The sequence below is a fragment of the Eurosta solidaginis genome, chromosome 1 (genome assembly GCF_040869045.1).
Source record: "Eurosta solidaginis isolate ZX-2024a chromosome 1, ASM4086904v1, whole genome shotgun sequence".
In the NCBI taxonomy this organism is placed as follows: domain Eukaryota; kingdom Metazoa; phylum Arthropoda; class Insecta; order Diptera; family Tephritidae; genus Eurosta; species Eurosta solidaginis.
In genome coordinates, this window is record NC_090319.1 from 339,986,403 (window position 1) to 340,005,973 (window position 19,571).

General features: G+C 41.4%; 1 protein-coding gene across 1 annotated transcript; it reads left to right on the plus strand.

Annotated features, from left to right (window-relative positions):
• The first annotated feature begins 8,544 nt into the window (after nucleotides 1–8,544).
• On the plus strand, nucleotides 8,545–17,173 carry mIF2 (mitochondrial translation initiation factor 2). Its single transcript, XM_067773494.1, has 9 exons — nucleotides 8,545–8,648; nucleotides 8,791–8,971; nucleotides 9,030–9,156; nucleotides 9,215–9,742; nucleotides 9,811–9,860; nucleotides 15,035–15,249; nucleotides 15,321–15,525; nucleotides 15,578–16,235; nucleotides 16,299–17,173. Exons 1-9 carry the CDS (start codon nucleotides 8,626–8,628, stop codon nucleotides 16,469–16,471), a joined length of 2,160 nt encoding a protein of 719 aa, XP_067629595.1. The 5' UTR covers nucleotides 8,545–8,625; the 3' UTR covers nucleotides 16,472–17,173.
• Nucleotides 17,174–19,571: the final 2,398 nt, after the last annotated feature.

A 19,571-nucleotide genomic window follows, 5' to 3' on the forward strand; every position in this document is an offset into this window, starting at 1 on the left:
ACAGTTTAGCGATTGGATTAGCAGAAGGTTTGGAATAACCGGAATTCCCAAAAAATTCGTTATAGTATAATATACATATTTAGCAGACAAGTCTCTAGCAATACCATGTTTTTCATGGAACTAGCGGTGGGGGGGATGGTCTATAAGATTCCATCAAATCCTACCTGAAACAGTCGAGCTAGTACTTTAATGACGTTTGTGACAATAACGTACCGGATCACCAAAACTTTCGGGGACTGTCTTTATGATTACAAGAAGAAGAAGAGCATTTCCAACTGGGTTAATGTCATGCACGAAAAAGCGTATACCCTCACGCTGCCACGATATTTATAGAAATGTGTGCACTTTCTTGTGTTTTTATACTCTTTACAAGTGCAAGTTGTCTAAAATGAATATTGCCACTCTCTGCTATCTGAGTTAGTACGACATTTTTCCTACTCGTGCAATCTCAGTACGTAACTCAACATATTGCACTTACACACTCGTAGTGCAGACTTATATAACTGCGAGCTGGTATATTTACAGTTAGTTTTCCTGTAAATATTGACATCTGAAATATTTGCGCCCTCCATCATAATTCAAACAGATGCGCTATAGCTTGTCGAATTGCAAGTCAGCCAGCACGGGTAATGCATCCTAGCAAAGCAGAACGGCTGATAAGTGGATTTGTTGGCTCGTTGATAGTGTTGCCACGACACACGTAACGTTACAGTTAATACTCGAGTACTTTGATTACGAAACGAGTACAAGTACTTTCACAGATATCGAGAACAAGCCTTCACTCGAAGAACTTCAGCCTTTTTTAAAGAATTGCTTGTGCCCAGTTGAGGTCTGTTTAACCTTGCCACACTGGTGGTTAGCACAACCTTTTACTGCTAATGTTTGTTTAATCGGCCAATGTTTTGAAAATTTTGAATGAGTACGATGAAAGTATGTAGCGGTTACTTTCCCTTTGTACTTTCGTGGTATTGATTATTTTCTTTAAAATTCAAGTGAGTACAAAAATCGAGTACAAGATATTAGAACAGCACCAGATTCGCATTGAATTATAGTTCGTCTTTTGGTAGTCGTTTGACTTTTGTTTATAAAGGAGACATCATTTCAGCATATAATTCACTTCAAAATCAAATTAAGTGGTGATAAAGACCGGTTGCACTGATTCAAGCAGGAAATAATCTAGGTACATATATATACATAGATACATATGCATTGTCCTTATATGCCATCAAAATTTAATAGATGCTATATGGTAATGTAGTCACGCCAACGGTAAATAGCTGGTCTAGGGCTAGCCTTTTGGAAGTCAGAAAGGATTGCCTCTCCGCAACATCTTAAGGGAAAATATGTTATCTGTTTGCATGGTGTGAAAGACGTAACAAAATTTTCGGTGCAGGCTAGTCACGATATCAAACAGGGTTGTGGGTATCTGTGGCAATACTCAACATAGCTGTTTGATGTACCGATGTACCGACAGGTTATTTGCTTAATTAATCCTTACCAAAGCAATGGAGTTATTCGAGCTCAGTTTCTTAAGGCAGAAGAATACAATATTCTCCAAGGGACAGATTTGACACTGACATATTCAATGTAAGACAGCGAATCGGTTAATGAAAATAAATGAAGGCGGAAAAATAAATCGATGATATACGAAAAAAGAGAAAGTGACAAAGGAAAGGAAGTAACTGAAAAAGGAGATGAAACAGAAGAAGAGAAGGAAGAAAAATAGCAGTACTCAATGGGCAGGACCACTATCAAATTGTCTCAAATTCCTCTAACGGGAGTCCAAGGAAAGTGGCTGTTTCAACAGGGCGGACCATAGGGAAATAGGTCTTGGAGGCGTAGGTTCCACATTACAATTGAAAAGATGGTTGGTGTCATGTGGAAACACATCGCATGCAGGACATACATTACATATGTCGGGGTTGTTTCTGGACAAGTAAAAGTTTAAACTGTTACAGTATCCAAAGCGAAGTTGGTTCGTGTCTCCCTTGGTAGTGTGTTTTCTTCTTCTGCAAGGTTGGGATATTGTATGTTAATAACGGGGTTCACCGGGTGCGTCCTGCAAAGGCGTTTACCGATTCTGTGTGGATTTGCCTTAGAGCCTGCTTATGCTTATCTGGATCAAACGGCTGTGTTGCAGGTGCCGTATATCTTCATAGTGTTTATAGAGATATTCCTTTAATCCCCGTTGAGGTGGTGCTAGATCAAGCAGTTGTTTGCTATGATTTCCTGGTTTGTGAAAATTTAGCAAAAACTGATGGTTCAGCATTTCGTTGTGCTCTTTAATATTGAGCTCTTTGGCCTCACAATGTAGATGGTGTTCGGGGGTCATAAGGAGACATCCGGTGGCAGTTCTGATTGCACCATTTTGACAGGCTTGTAACCTTTTCCAGTGTGTATTTTTACGACCAGGCGAACAAGCTGGTGACGCGTAGCTCATGAGCGGCCGGCCAACTACTTTCTGAGTGCTTAGCAACGTATATTTATCTTTTCCCGAGGTGCTTCCGACAAGCGAATTGAGGATTTTGTTGCGACTTTGTACTCTAGATACACTTTCGGTGGCATGAGCTTTGAAGGTTACAGAATTATCGAAGATCTAAGATCTTATGGTGACTGACAGTCTGTAGTGTGACACCATTGTCGCGTACGTCCAATATTTGCGACATCTGTGCCTTCCACGTCATAAACAGTGTGGCAGCGGATTTTTTCGGTGATAATGCCAAGTTGCGCGAGGTGGAGAAACTGGAAAGATCGGGGAGATAGCTGTTTATTTTAGAACCTAATTCATCAATTGAAGCCAGGTCCCGTAGTCATAATCATACAGTCGTCAGCATAGGAAATCATTGTAACTCCTTCTGGTGGGGAAGGGAGTTTTGATATGTAGATAAGCATGTGGTACCCCCCGTTTAGTTTTCCTAGGTTTTGAGATTTCGTTCCTAAATTGAACCGACTCCTGCCGACCATTCAGATAATTAGCGGTCTATATTTTTAGACCAGGGAGAAGGTGTGAGCCTTCTATGTCTTGGACTAGCGTGCCGTGGTTGATTGTGTCAAAAGCTTTTGACAGATCAAGTGCCACGAGCACCGTGTTATGATGGGGTTTTTCCTAATTTTGTCCGTAAACCATTTTCTTATAGGCGTATTATACAATTTGTGAACCCAAACTTGTCGATTTATTTTTAAAATGCTATCGAAAAGTTATCGATATGTTATCAAAAAATTTCTCGATTTTAACGAAAATGTATAGAATATCTATGGAAAAGTTATCCATTTGTTATCGAAATGTTTTTCATTTTTTATCGAGAAATCATCTTAAAATATTTCGATTATTTATCATAAAGTTATCGATTTTTTCAAAAAGTTGTCGATTAGTTGTCTAAATGTTAAGGATTAGTTATCGAAATGCTGTTATCGATTTGTTTCAGACGTGTCATCGAAAAGTTATCGATTCGCTATCGGAGCATTGCCATATTTTTCGGCGTCTGATCGATGTGCTATCGAATATTCATCGGTTTGTTTTGAAACATACCCGTGATACGATAGATACGCTTCAATTTACATAAACTCGATGACAAATTTTTAACCTGTCGATAAAAAGCCGATAAGAAACCAAAAGAAGCCGACGTCTTGGGGATAACAAGCCGATATTGCGACTTTAATTGCGCTTTGGTAATAACCCGATAATGAAAGAATGACTAGACGCTATCAGTTTTTACCGGTAAGAAGCCGACAAAGCTTTTCTCAAATAGTCCAAAATTATTAATTACTAGAAACTTACCTTTGTTATTATCAGAACAGAACGGACTATTGTATGCCGATAACTGCTCCCTATACAACCTTCACCCCAGTCATTCCACCGAGAGAGGAGTGGGGAAGAGGAATTATCTGGGGCATGGAACCGGTTAACTTGTTCACGGATGGGTCGAAGCTGGACGGAAATGTTAGTTGGGGGGGGGGGGGTGTCTTTTGTCAAGAGCTAAATGTAAGCTACAAGTTTAAGTTGGCTGAGCACTGCAGTGTATTCCAAGCGGAAGTTGCTGCGATTAAGGATGCGGTGGATGGAATGCTATCCAGTGCTACTACGGTTAGGGAATTTAACAACTACTCTGATAGCCAAGCGGCTATCAAGGCCTTGAGCTCAACTACAGTGCGATCGGGGGTGGTCTGGGATCGCCTGACCTCGCTTGCGATTGCATCAAATTATTTTACAATTAAGATTATCTGGGTCCCGGGCCATAGTGATATCCCGGGTAACTGTCAAGCGGATCTCTTAACCCGCATCGGTACAACTGAACCGGATGAAGATGGCTGTAGGGATTTCGGAATTCCGCTGGCCTCCATAGCTGGGCCCCGAATCAGCTCAGCAAACGTTGGGCGGACACCACGTCTTGCAGGGTAGCAAGATGTTTCTGGCCGAGATGGATGGCAGGAGGTCTGCTGAAATAATTGGGTTCACTAAGGCTCACCTATCAATGGTCCTTGGGGTATTGACAGGACATTGTCCCATGGGTATCCATGCGGTACGTCTCAATATACTGGAAACCCCATCCTGCTGCAGCTGTATGGAGGATGATGAGGTGGAATCACCAAATCACTTTATGCTTGATTGCCCAGCTTTTGCTAGAACTAGGCGAAAGTACTTCGGTCGCGACTCACTTGGATCTGCCGAAGATTTATCCAAAGTTGAGAGCGGTATCATTCGGAACTTTATCGTTGCTACCCATCGATTCTCTAAGTAGCTAGATCTAAGTCACCGTTATATTTGGTGTATGTGGTATCACAACGGACCTTCGTGTTGTCCAAGTGAGCTGTCCTTATCAGGGCAGCTACCACTTAACCTAACCTAACCTACCTTTGTTACTCAGAATCTTTCCATGATGCTGCCTGGATATACTCGTAATTTTACGCTGTTTTGTGATAAGGTTTTTGATCTTTTTAGAATTACTTTGATACCTTTCTGTAAAAAATGCGGTTTGGATATCTGCGGGGTCATGTAGGGTGCATTTTGGACCTTTTCCGAACTATTTCAGAGCTGTATCTCAGTAGTATTTGAAAACAGTTTTAGAACTATATTGAGGCTTTCGGAATCATCCCGGAAAAATTTTATGATCATTTCGGTATGATTACTGGACTATTTGAGAAGAACGGATATTGACAAGTTATGATTTTTTTCTTGTTATTGGTTTTGTACTAAAGACCTATTTAAACTTCAGCTGGAATCAAACACATTTGCTTCTTGAATCGTGACTTATTTTTAAGCGGTCGCAAATAGAGTTATTAACAGCTTAAGTTAAATTAATATTTGAAAATTTCAAGCAAACGTTTTGCAAAAAGTGCCAAACTTACTATTTGTTATTTTTACTTTGAATATCAATTTGATACCGAAAATAAAACTTTTTTAAAGTACATATGTACATTAACCTTGAAAAATTTAAACTCTCGCAATGAACTTCTGAACACAAGACCTTTCGAAAATTACGTTATGGCTGTAATGGATTGTCGAGTGATCAACTTCCGGCAGATAATGCGGTGTTAAACAGCTGTACCGACTGTAGTTGTAAATATTCACATTAGGTGCCGCCAAATTACTTGCAGGCACTGGCGGAAGTTTATACCTTATCGGTAATTAACAGTCGCAAGACGTACAGAAAATTCTCCATTATTAATGACCGGTTTTAAAGTTGACTACAGTAACCTTGCCACTTTGTTCGATAACATAACATTTTCCTGCTTAAGCGCCAAATACACGACACGAACATTCCGCAATCTTGTTCGCAGCTTTGGCCATACACCATACGAACTTTTGGCCGAACATTAGTTCTCTTTCAGATAGCGATGAATACGGACAACAATTGTGCTGCAGCAATATTGCTCGCTGTGGCAATTAAGCGAAAAAAAAGAGAAGATTCAATAAATTCACTCAGAAATTTTTTATTGTCCATTTTACTTCTCCGCGCACGTCTGTTCCGTTCAGAAATTACTACGATTATGAGGTATTTCGCCAAACACGCACGAACAGTTCGCGCAAATGTTCCCCAAAAATTAAAATATTTTGATTTTTGGCGAACATTTGCGCGAACTGGCAAACACCACCATACACGACAGAAAAGGTCGCAGAAACATGACATAACGGGAATGTTCGCGGAAATGTTCGTGTCGTGTATTTGGCGCTTTATCTCAGCTTAAGCGGCCGAAGTGGCAGGGTTAAAATCTAGTCAACTTTGACTGTAGTTTAAACTCGCACTGAAAAACCGGGCATAAATAATTTATTGTTTATTGTGTTCCATTGTAAATTGACTTTCCCTATTAAGTAAGGCATAGGAGGCATTTATCCAAGAGTATGTTTGTATTTTTTCTTTTTTACCAGGCCCAGGCCGGCCACTGCAAACACCAAAATACCATAAAGTTTGATATTTAAATATTTAAAGTTTTTTCTGCGTATAAACAAACAATTTAGATTGTCAAATGAACTCGCACAGTTCTGACAATTTTTTCCTAAATTTTTGCAGTGCTGGAAAGTTCCAGTGAAATTATAGTTTAGGTGCGTAAAATTTAGGCGAACTCGCACACAGCCTGGTGTGCTATAAATTTATAACTTTACACCACTTTGTTTTGATGTCAGTCATTTTGACCTAATGGAAACCAAAGATCAGTTTTTGAATTGTTTTTGTGTTGCCTTGGCGTTGCTGGTGGATTGAGAACAAAGAAATTAAGATGATTGTGTTTAAAGTCAGTTGTTAACACAACACAACATATTTATTTTCATATATGCACGTAAGATGTTGCGTAAATAAATATAAAGGACTTGATAATTGAACTTTAATTCGCCTAGCCCATTCACATGCAAAATTTTGTAAAACACTGTCAAAACCTTTCACTGCTTATGTGATGGGGCTTTAACATGGCACGCGTTGTATGCAAGTCCGGAACTAGTGTTTCAGTGCGAGTTTAAACTACAGTTAAAGTTGTTTACCCGGCCACTTTATTCAATAACATAAAATTTTGATGCACATATCAGCTTAAGCGGCCGAAATGGCAGGGTTAAAATCTAGTCAACTTTAACTGGAGTTTAAACTCGCACTAAAAAACTGGGCATTAGCTATTAACTACAGCAGTGCGATCAGAAAACAAAACTCAAGGCCCAAAACATAAGATTTTTTACGCAGCGTGCGAAGACTAGGGGAACTCATGTAACCGTATAAATGCCTTATAAAGTGTGTATACGTATAAATTTATCTAGTGCGTAAACGAGCTGTCAAATTTTGTATGAAAAATCATTTACACAATTTGTATAAATTTACGCGCACATTTAATTGTGTAATCGCGGTAAACTCAAAGGAATGCAACCTTGCAGACATTGCAGCAGGCATTTTCATCAGAAATCTCCAACATCAGCAAGTAAAGGCGTTTTAGTTTTGATTTTTCACTTAATCTTGGCATTTTTTAATTTGTATAACAATCAAAAAAATTGTGTTTGGCAATAATACAGCTGATAAACAATCAAGTTTATCACGAGTATTACTAGGTGCGTTCATATAACCGCGTGTGTAAATTCATATAATTTTACACCTTATAAGTTTATATGCTTTCATGAGTCCCCCTACTATTTCTTGAAGCGCATGCAAATACATGCAATGTACTTATCTGTCAGCACACGATAATTCATCAATGAAATCTTATGTGTCCGTCCTATCAATTATGGTGCTATATTTCACATTCCGTTTCATTGTTCCAGTTGTTTCAAATATAAGCAAAGAGGATAAATATAATAAGAGCCGTCTCTCGTTATTTTTTAGGTATTTACTCGATGTAAACTGTGAGGTAGTCGCTACTTTTATTTTATGAGGGACATTTTTGAATTAGCTCCCATTTATCCATGTTGTGTTGTCACTTTATGCAAACGTGTTTTTTAGAAAGAGAATTAAATAATTAATTAAATACAGTCGGAAAAATAAACACAAATACCCCATGAAAATGTATAGAAGACATTTATAAACATCTCGGCTAAAAAACAAGTAGCGACTACCTCATAGTTTACATCGAGTAAATGCCTAAAAAATAACGAGTGACGGCTCTAATTATATTTATCCTCTTTGATATAAGAGTGGTTATTTGACAAAGCACATAACTGATAGCAGCTTGTTAGATAACCCAGCAAAAATTAAACTCGTAAATTGGCGAGTCCTATCTGTCCTATCTGTGATGATGAAACACGTAAAACCTTCAGTAACATTTCTTGAGAGCATCGGGAACTTTTAAGACCATTCCATTCCGTATCGTACCTACTTATCAAATTACCTATAATGCTCACACATATAGGGCAAATATACAGACACTTTAGGGTTGTACTGTTCGTACAAATTTTTTTGGGGAACAAGGTGGAACTTTTTGTTGTATGGGACTTTTGATGCAGCATCGTTCGTTAATTGTTGCGTTGATCGTATGCGTTTCCCTATTTGTCGCTTCTCTTGCAAACACGTGTTCAACTGTCAAGGTTCGATACTGAATCGAAAATTGAATGTGTTCCGGCCTTTAATGTGCTGGCAACCTTGTAGTCAGCTGATTTTATCATAAAAAGAACAGAAACTGAAACACGGCCGTTTGACATTTTCGCCTTTACGTAAAATGTTTTTTCGAGCAATTGTGCGGTAAGAATAAACAAAGCTATTTAAGTTATAATAAATAAACCAAATAATTTAATTAAGTGAGGATATTCGTATTTATATTGTGGAGCAGGATTGAAGTAGAAATATGTGAACACAATCACTAATCAGCTGTATCTCTTTGCAGTTCAGTGGCACTCCGGCACTACTCAAATACTCAACGCTTTCGCTTAATAACTGAAGGATTTCGTGGTAAAACTTTTACGCCAGCTACCTCATCCACCGCATTGTGGTTGAACACGATTACCTGTCGGAATTTGTATCTGTGCGAAGTACATTGGAAGCGACGAAAAGACCGTGAGGAAAAGGTAAGTAACTAATGAGGAGTTGAAAATGTAAATATGTAGCATGTTTGGTGTGTTGCAGAAATCGGATCGTATCATTGAGTATTCACCAAAGAAAAAAAAGGATGTACCGAAACTGGAAGGTGTTGTTGATGTTTGGAGACATATGTCTGTTCAAGATTTAGCGAACTCAATGCAACGTTCATTAGGTAAGTGTCAAAGAGCACGGCAAGATTTTTGCTTTAACTTAGAGCGATTTTGTTACAGACGACGTACAAGAGGTGATGCTATATGTGAAAGGAGCAGACAATATTGAACCAAATGCGCGACTTGACGATCTTAAAATCATACAAGAAATCGCCAATAAATGTGGCACGAAAACGAGAATAGTTGCGGCACCAGATATAGAACATGATAAAAGCGACGAGATGGGTAAACATCATGATGTTACTCCACGTCAACCAGCCGCACCAGAACTTCTAAAACCACGGGCACCGGTTGTTACTGTTATGGGTCATGTGGATCATGGCAAAACAACGCTTTTAGATTCGTTGCGTGGCGCAGCTGTGGCTGCAGGTGAAGCTGGTGGTATAACACAACATATAGGTGCCTTCACAGTAAAACTGGATAATGGTGAGCAAGTTACTTTTCTCGATACACCTGGTCACGCAGCGTTTAGTGCAATGCGAGCGCGTGGTGCACATGTAACGGATATAATTGTTTTGGTGGTGGCTGCTGAGGATGGTGTAATGGCACAAACACGTGAAGTGATACAGTTGGCATTAAAAGAAAACGGTATTTTATGCTCTTTTGGATTTGCGACAGTTACACATTTTTATAACTCGAAATTATGTTATTTACAGTGCCAATAATTGTTGCTATTAACAAAATTGATAAACCTGAAGCGGATATCGTAAGTGTTATTGGATATTGCATCACAGCAAACTGACTTTCTAGGTATCTGAAACGAGGCATAAATAGCTATTCTAACATTTAATCGCACTTGAACTATTTCGACCTAATGAATAGTAATTTTTTGCATACCGTAAACGCGTTTGACAACGTAAAAGTCTTCGTTGATTTCGCCTTCGAACAATGCTCTTCAAGATTATTCATAATCGGAAATTAGTGGGTTTTTAAGCCACCGCTTGAGACTTGGGGAAAGGTCCCCCAGTGGGTGGGGGGGGGGGCTTAGAATATAGCCGGGGCAGGTATGTCTGTCTTAAGGGGCGACTAAAATACCAAATTGATTCAAGGGGTTGCCAGTGCAATTTATAGCTTCTTCAACCCAATTTTCAACCTCACCTGCCCGTGGCGAATCCTGTTTCTTTAACAGCCAAGGTTTTGGCGACTCCGGTATGGTCTAGATTGTTTCATGTGGTCATACTAAATCGTTCCCGAGAAGTTCGGGCTAGTACCTAATTGGTGCTGCCCGTGGCGAATCTAGTTTCTTTAACAGCCAAAGCTCTGGCGACCCCTGGTTTCTTATGGATCTAAGTGGTGGGAGGGCGGCAGGCATAGATAGTTCATGTGGTCATACTCTATCTTTCTCTAGATGTTCGCGCTAGTACCTTAATGGTGCTTGTTACCGGAACGTATCGGATCTGCAAAGTTCCATCAACATCGGTAACACCCTCCAAAACCTTCGGGAAGTGTTGTTGTTGTATTCGGAATACAACAACAACATACTGTATATTATATCCCTCAAAACCCGTCAGAGAATGTTGTTGTTGTTGTTGTTGTAGCAATGCTCGCCCCACCTAATAGCCGCGACCGATCACAAATTGTCATCAATATCCTCTAACGGGAGTCCAAGGAAACTTGCCGTTTCAACAGGGGTGGACCATAAGGAGAGGGGTGTTAGAGGCGTTGGTTCCACATTACAATTGAAGAGATGGTTGGTGTCATGTGGGGACACATTGCAAGCGGGGCATACATTTTGTATGTCGGGGTTGATTCTGGATAGGTAAGAGTTTAACCTGTTACAGTATCCAGAACGAAGTTGAGCAAGAGTGACACGCGTTTCCCTGGGGATTATGCGTTCCTCTTCCGCAAGTTTTGGATAAATTTCGTTAAGCACTGGATTCACCTGGCAATTCCCGGCATAAAGTTCCGACGCCTGTTTATGGAGCTCACCAAAGACCTGCTTGTGTTTTTTCACTTCATACGGCTGGGTTCTCAGGTTGCCGTATTTCCTCAAAATGCTTACGGAGATGACTCCTTAAGCCCCTAGGCGGTGCTGGTTCATCAATCAGATGTCTGTTGGGATGCCCAGGTTTCTGGGTATTCAACAGGAACTGTTTGGTCAGCATCTCATTTCTCTCCCTGATGGGGAGTATTCTCGCCTCATTATGCAGATGGTGTTCTGGGGACATAAGAAGACATCCCGTGGCGATTCTGAGAGCAGTATTTTGGCAGGCCTGTAGTTTCTTCCAGTGGGTGATTTTTAGGCTTGGCGACCATATGGGTGACGCGTAGCACGTAATCGGCTGGCTAATTGCTTTGTATGTAGTCATGAGCGTTTCTTTATCTTTTCCCCAAGTACTGCCAGCGAGGGATTTGAGGATTTTGTTACGGCTCTGAATTGAACGATTGGCGATCAATGGAACAATTGCGGCTGCGTGCTCACCGAAATGTAGATCCTGATCAAACGTCACACCCAAGATTTTGGGGTGTCGGACAGTCGGTAGCGTAGTGCCATCGATGTGGGTGTTCAAAATGGTCGACATTTGGGGCGTCCATGTTGTAAATAAAGTCGCGGAAGATTTAGTCGGCGATAATGCCAGGTTTCGCGAGGTGAAAAAACTGGAGAGATCAGGGAGGTAGCCGTTTATTTTATTGCATAGCGCATCGATCTTTGGGCTGGGCCTGTGGCCATTATTGTGCAGTCATCGGCGTAGGAAACGATTGTGACTCCTTCCGGTCGTGAAGGTAGCTTAGATATGTAGAAATTAAACAAAAGTGGGGATAGGACATCACCATGTGGCACCCCCTGTTTAATTCTCCTTGGTTTTGATGTTTCGTTTCTAAATTGCACCGATGCCTGCCGACCACCCACATAATTTGGGGTCCACCTTTTAAGACATGGGGGAAGGGTAGACCCTTGCAGGTCCTGCAGTAACGAGCCATGGTTGACCGTATCAAAAGCTTTTGATAGGTCTAGCGCTACGAGTACTGTTCTATGGTGGGGGTATTGATTTAAACCGCAATTTATCTGGGTGCTAATGGCATTCAGCGCGGTGGTAGTGCTATGGAGTTTTCTGAAGCCATGCTGATGAGGGGCTAGCTGCAAATTTGCTTGGAAATAAGGGAGCAAAATGGCTTCAAGCGTCTTTGCCACTGGCGATAGGAGAGATATCGGACGATACGACTCACCTATGTTAGCTGGTTTCCCAGGCTTTAGTAGCGGGTCCACCTTGGCCATTTTCCATTTCTCAGGTATGACAAAGGTGGAAAGAGACAGATTGAAGACATGCGCTAAATATTTGATCCCCTCTTTCCCTAGGTTTTTAAGCATCGGTATGGCTATGCCGTCTGGGCCCACTGCTTTGGATGGTTTAGCACGACCAATGGCGTCCTCAACCTCTTTAGCGGTGATGGTGATTGGTGACGCGCTGAATTTGTGTTTATGTGGGCGTCTATTGGCTCTCCGTCTATCTTTGTCGACCGTAGGATGCATTATATATTGTCGGCAGAAAGCGCTCGCGCATTTTTTTGCGTCCGACAGCACTTTGTCGCCAAAGGCGATGGAAACTTTGTCTTTGTGCTTAGTCGGATTCGATGGGGTCTTTACGGTGGACCAAAGTTTACCCACACCGGTAGAGAGGTTACAACCTCTTAGGTGCTCCTCCCATTTCGCCCGCTTGTGTTCATCTACAAGCAATCTGATGCGTTGGTTTATATCCCTTATTTGGGGGTCGCCTGGGTCAAGCTGTCTTATAAGGTCACGTTCTCTCGCTAAGTTTGCGGCCTCCGCCGGGAAGTGGGGCCGGATTTCGGGAATTCTCCCGGCGGGAATGAAATGTGTCGAGGCGGATTTAATGACCTTACGGAAGGCACGCTCCCCTTGGCGGGCATCAGTCGGGATAGGGAGGGCAGCTAGGCGGCTGTCTGTAAAGGATTTATATTCTTCCCACTTTCCTTTTTTGAAATTTATGAAAGTGCGTTTTTCAGTGACGATGAAGTCGGCGTTACGCTCAAGCGAAATAAGTATGGGCAGGTGGTCGGATGCCAATGTTACCATCGGCTGCCAGTTGACGCAGTTTACGAGTTCTGCGCTCACGATTGAGATATCTGGCGAGCTGTGACAGCTTCCTACCATACGTGTGGGGGCGTCTCCGTTTATTGTGCAGAACGTCGTTTCTTCCATTTGATCCGCCAACATCTCACCCCTACTGTCCGCCCGCAAGTTTGAATGCCATAGATCATGATGGGCATTGAAATCGCCTAAGATAATGCGATTGTTGCCAGTGAGTAAGGCCCTGATATTAGGGCGGTATCCACTGGGGCAACAAACGCGAGACCGCCTCCATTTCCGCTCTCGCGGTCTTTCCTGTGGACGTTATACCCAGATCAGGTCTGCAATGCAGATCTTGCTGTGAGTTTAGTCTCTTGAATCGCAGCAATGCGGATGTTGTGCCGCTTCATGAAATCGACTATCTCCGTAATCTTCCCAGTTAGTCCATTACAGTTTAACTACAGAATTCTGAAGTGCATAAGGGGAGACGTCGCCACTCTGGGGGTAAGTGTCGGGTGACTTCGCCTGGGTTGGGGAAGGCCAGGACGCAGTTGCTGTTGTGGCCCTAGGACTGTCCTTGGGCAAGCATTGGGGTACCCGGATGATTTGGGTTTGCGACCTGGCAACATGGCGCGATGAAACCAGTCGGGGGGTTGCCGTCGCGGAGACCAGAACATCTAGGGAAGTGGCACCACCCAAGACAGGAGCTGCATTGGGCGGATGTCGCAAACATATATATTCTGTGCTGGCAAACGGTGCAAACGGAGGTAGGGACTAAGAGTCTGTTTCCCTGACCTACACGATTGCTGCCGGAAAAGAGGGGGGGGGGGGGAGAAGACGGGGGCAGGGGCTGTTGCTCAGCATTGCTTCCGACTCTACAACGAAGATTGTAGTTATGAGTGGTAGCAGCTGTTTGAGTTGTTGGCGCCGAGGGGCGCGAGCAGCAGCGGGTGCTTGTTGTGGCTTGCTGAGCAGCGGGGCTGCTGGAAGGTAGTGGGAGGGGGGCGCTTAGACGTAGAATACGGGACGCCCTGGGGCGTGAACAGCAAGGAGCCACAAATGATTTATAAAAGTTACGTGGACGTCGGGTTTTGGGATCAAGCCCAGAAGAACCTGTCCGATGCAACCATCCCTTGCACGAGACACACTGAACAGAGTATGACCGTCCTAAAAAGATTCTTTTCCGGTAGATGCAGCAAAACCATTTCTCAGGACCGGGGTCAGGAGACGGACCCGGATTGGATTCGATGCCTTCCCGGAGTAAGAGAATATGGAGCAGTCCTGCTGCAAGGAGCTGCTGTGAGGATGACAATTTGTGGGAGGGACGAAACAAATGGGGTCACACTGAAATGACAGTCCTTGGTCGGGAAAAATCCCGAGTCGCTCCGGTACATAGAACCGACTGCCTTGGGAAGCGGTCAGAGAATGTGTTTATAGCTAGTACAACAGGATATCTAGGTAAAGTTACAACAGTCGGAATCGTCGTTTCTATATCCGATCCAATGTTATATTTAATTCGGGCAGCAATCCGTGAGTCCTTCGGAAGAGTCTAATAATATTAACAACTACTGGATATCTGCAAACACTCACCCCAGCTGGTTAAAGGGCTTAGAATACTCCCGCGGCATGGCATGCTTGTCGTAAGCGGAGACCAATATACACAGACCTAGAAATTTATGGTGCCGGATCAATATCCTATCGATTACTCCAACTCTGCTCCCTACTCGCCACGAACCACCTTTTTGGAAACCTTAAAGCTACCCATCCCACAGTATCCCTTTTCTAAGCCTAACTTTAAATGAATTTCAGTACAACTACTTAATGAATTTAATTGTTAATTTTTAATATAGAAAAAAACTAAACGTGATTTGATGCAGATGGGCTTACTGCTGGAGGAACAAGGTGGCGATGTACAGACCGTACCAATTTCTGCTTTGAAAGGCACTAATTTAGATCTTCTAACGGAAGCGATAAGTACACAAGCAACACTTATGGGTTTGAAGGCAGAACCTACAGGCCTTGTTGAAGGCATGGTAGTCGAATCTAAGACAGATCCACGTCGAGGGTAAGTTATAGTGGATCACTTCAAGGTAGCAAACCATTTCAGTTAAATATTTTGATATTGTGTATTTTAAGAAAGCTCTCCACCGCGATTGTTACACGTGGCACACTGCGAAAAGGAGCTGTACTTGTAAGTGGCTTGGCGCATGCCAAAGTACGAGGACTCTTCGACCACAATGGCAAGCCCATGACGGAAGCAGCACCCGGTACACCAGTTGAAATACTTGGTTGGCGGGAGCTGCCACTTGCGGGTGATATTGTACTTGAAGTAGAATCGGAGGTAAATTTTAAACTTTGTAATAAAATAATATTTAATATATTGATTCCCACAGAAAAACGCGCATCAAGTATTGCGTTGGCGTGAACATGAAGCCAAGTTTCAAAAAGCCGAAGAGGCTATTGATGAAATTCGTCAAAAAGAGGAGGAGCATTTCGCCAAGTATCGCGCTGAACGTGATGCCCGTCGTTTGGCTGGAAGATTTCGGATGCGTTACGGTCCACGTGCGAAAGAGACCACTGAGCCAGATGCTACGCCACGTGTCAGTGTCATCGTTAAAGGCGATGTGCATGGATCTGTAGAGGCACTACTCGATGTATTCGATTCATATACTAGCCATGATCGTTGTCGTCTCGATGTAGTGCACTATGGTGTGGGTCATGTAACTGAAGGTGATATTGAGCTTGCGAAAACATTCAATGCTATTATCTATGCCTTCTCAGTACCTAAGCCAATGAATGCACCAAAAGATGTACCAATAAGATGTTATGATGTCATTTATCGTCTGATAGACGATCTAAAAAATGAAATTAACAGTAAATTGCCTAGAGTAGAAGTGGAAGAAGTGGTGGGTGAAGCAAATGTGCTACAGCAATTTTTTATCAATGAAGGACGCAAAGAGGTACCTGTTGCTGGTTGCCGCTGTGTTAAGGGCATGCTCAAGAAAGGAAACAAATTTCGTTTGATACGTAATGGCGAAGTTGTACATGATGGTAAGGCTGGCTTCTATTTGTATAGTAATAGCTTTTGCTTATTAACATGTTGACTTACCGTAGGCCAATTAGAGTCAATGCGTCATTTAAAAAATGAGGTGGATTCAATCAAAAAGGATGTGGAATGTGGCTTGCGTTTTAAAGACACTAAAATTGTGCCACAGGTTGGCGATATCATTGTATGCTATACAACGCAAATGACAGAACAGCAAACAGATTGGGATCCAGGGTTCTAAAAAATGAAAAAAAATTCAGGTTGTAAATAAAACTACATTTCTCTACATTAATAATTTGCACTTGTAGATCTTAAAATACTATGTTATCTGTATGTTAAGCAGCTTACTCTACTTTAGTTATGAAAAGTTTAACGGTTTTGAAAATACGCCCTTTTTTATTTTTCCCAGTGAATCCAAAAATGCTTAAACCGATCTAATATAACGAAAAAAATGTATTTTTGTATATTATATTTACATATATAGTGTCGTTTTATATAATAAATCATTTCGCTACTAAGCACTTTGGCTATAGATATATATTTTATCAAACTTTGGAGTAGCGTAAATGTATAGAAATTTAAGTTTCCTGTTGTTATTCTTAAATTAATATTCATTCATAAAAGTAGAAACCAAACCCGCGCGCTAAACAACGCTCAATGTCAGAATGCCTCTATGTAATAGTACATATAACTATACATATTTATATAAATATGTAAAACAAAGTATAGTCTTAGACAGCACAATTACATATCCGATTACTTTTATGGCCATTAATAAGCTTATGATAAGAATTGGGCAAATGAAATGAGAACATTGCGAGCAGAACGGAACTGGTCATTGATAAGGCGCTAAAATATCAAATACACAGACGCATGAACGTATGTATTAAAATAGAAGAAAAGGAAGTAGAAAAATCTAGTTCTAGCCATTTTGTGTGTGGCTTTTTAAATGCATATACTATGTTCGTTATTGCAGAAAAGATATCTTAAGCTTTGTGCCTAAGCTTTCCTCTAACCGTGGTTCTTTTGAGAGGTTTTGGCAACATCTTGGATTGAAGCAGAATGTAGCGCAAAAATTTGTCGAGATTTAACACCCATGCAGTACTTTTGGCGACCTCATTAATCGTAATTGTACTTAGCGCAAGTGAAGTTTAGATTACGGGAAAGCAAATATAATTCAGCAACGCCAGCATCCATTTCTAATAGTCTCTTTGCTGCAGGGAACACTAACACGACCTCTTTGTATATATATGTTTAGTAAACCACACTGGCCCATGTTTTCATAGGTGATCATGTAAGGAAGTTGGTATAAATGAACTTTGTGTTCACACATGTTAGGTTCAACTTGCATTGGAACACTTCTACTGTAAGAAAATTTGTATCATTGTGACTGCTCCCATTAGAAAAATAACCTTGGATAGCAACCACGCTGTTGAATAATGAAATTATCGAAAACAGCATGCTATAAAAACATGGCGGGAATTTCAGCAGTTCAAATACAGTCTCGAAACTGGTTATTAAATACTAATTAAGCTGTACGAATTTCTGCGTTTTGCTGTTTTCTAGCTCTAGAGCGATAACAATTTCCTTTACGAAATGTGTGCCTCCAGAAATAGGTTAAATAGTTGAAGGCGGCTGTGAAATATGCGAAACTATTTTTAAACTCGATAATATGAAGATTTTTTGTTCAAATACTTGATGCATTAGAGCGCCACACTAAAAAGTTGTTCTTTTTTCTTAGGAATCGTAATATTTAGTAAGTCTACGAACCCTGCAGATCGTAGCCAGAAAATTTAAAATTACGACGTCCTTTCTAGTTCAATGCAGTTATATTAAATCATTCCCGAGATGGTTGCGCTTGTACCTTAATGGCGTTTGCTACTGGAACGTACTGGACATATACTCGGCAAAGGACCATCAACGTCGATAAAAGTCTCCAAAACCTTCGGGGAGTGTCCTTATCGCTACAACAACACCAGACGCCTACTTAGAAGGAAGGAGTGTACGTGATAAGCTGCAGATGTAGTATGATAGGAATGATGTTCGAAAATTTAGGCAGAAAGCCTGGGAGGTTGCAAGGGGCAAATGTTAGTTGCAAAGGAAATGGCAACCAATAGCTGACAAAAAAAGCATGATAAAGTGGTGGGACGATAATGCTGATCGTTTTTATATCAGAAAGCTTTCCGTAATCCGAGTGTTGTCTGTTAGCAAAACTGACTCAATCGAGTCGATCAAGTTTCGATCGAAACATCGCAATCCAACAGGTGGGAGAACACAGAAAAGGTTTTTCTAAACGTAGTATATCTGTTATATATAGGATACATAGTTTTTATCACCTTATTGCATTCTCTTCATGTAACTCCCATTTACGTAAGACAACCAGAATAGCGCTTCGATTCCGAAACATATATGTCGGCATTTGTGATTGGCAATACAAAATGGTTATAGGAAATTGGGGTTAAAGTTTAACATCAAACTGTATAAATTCGGAAACTAAAAAAGATAAATTTCAACCTAAAAACGATACAAATATAGAGAGGTAGTTCCACTCCTCCTCCGGCATTGCCGTCATTTGACATAACTGTGTGTTGGCATTCCCTTTTGAAACGGCGATACCATTTCTTTAAAAGGAATAGCCCAAAACAATATTTTTGATTGCAGTTCTGTTTGAATTTTTCTTATGATTTTTCAGTAAATTCTTTGACGTTCAACAAGCTGTTCCGGTACTGAATCCAACACTTGCTCAACATAACGGTTTTCCGAACGTGACCGCACCCCGAACATACATCATATTTTCTTTTCCACTATTGGATCTTAAGCCAGATTGTCACTGGGAGGGCTTAGCCGAACTCCACAGCGCCCTACTATGTGGATGAGCGGCTCGCTGGCGTGCATGCGAAGTAACGGTGGTGTTAGCGCAGAAAGGACGACGCTGCTACGAAGTGATTAGTAAAATAAAAGGCGTTAGGAAAGAAACTCTGATTTACTCATAGCAAATGCTTCCACTCTCATCTCCAGGAAGATGAAGGATGCGACGAATTAGTTCCTCAGATCTTTATTGGGAGGCTTATAGATTGCACGAATTCCTATGGGCAGCTATCTATCGAAACTTGGAGACCTGAAGAAAGGTCAGAATGTTGAGGGACGAACTAAATAAAACGCTACCACTTTTCAAGTCAGCAGGTAAACACATTGGAATAGGTTAACGGAGTTTTTCCAAATTTCCGAAGGCAGGTCCTGAATTCTATGCGTGGTGCGTTGGCAGGTACCAAACTGGAAAAAGGCGACTTAGTCACAATACCCGAAATGTCAAAGGAGGACAAACAAATCAATATTGCGGC

Bases quoted from the DNA above. Each gene is read 5' to 3' on its own strand.
- mIF2 (XM_067773494.1), top strand. From the start codon at position 8,626: ATGTTTTTTCGAGCAATTGTGCG. The intron at 8,649-8,790 runs GTAAGAATAAAC...ATCTCTTTGCAG, and splicing joins TTTTTTCGAGCAATTGTGCG to TTCAGTGGCACTCCGGCACT. The intron at 9,861-15,034 runs GTAAGTGTTATT...TTTTTAATATAG, and splicing joins ATAAACCTGAAGCGGATATC to AAAAAAACTAAACGTGATTT.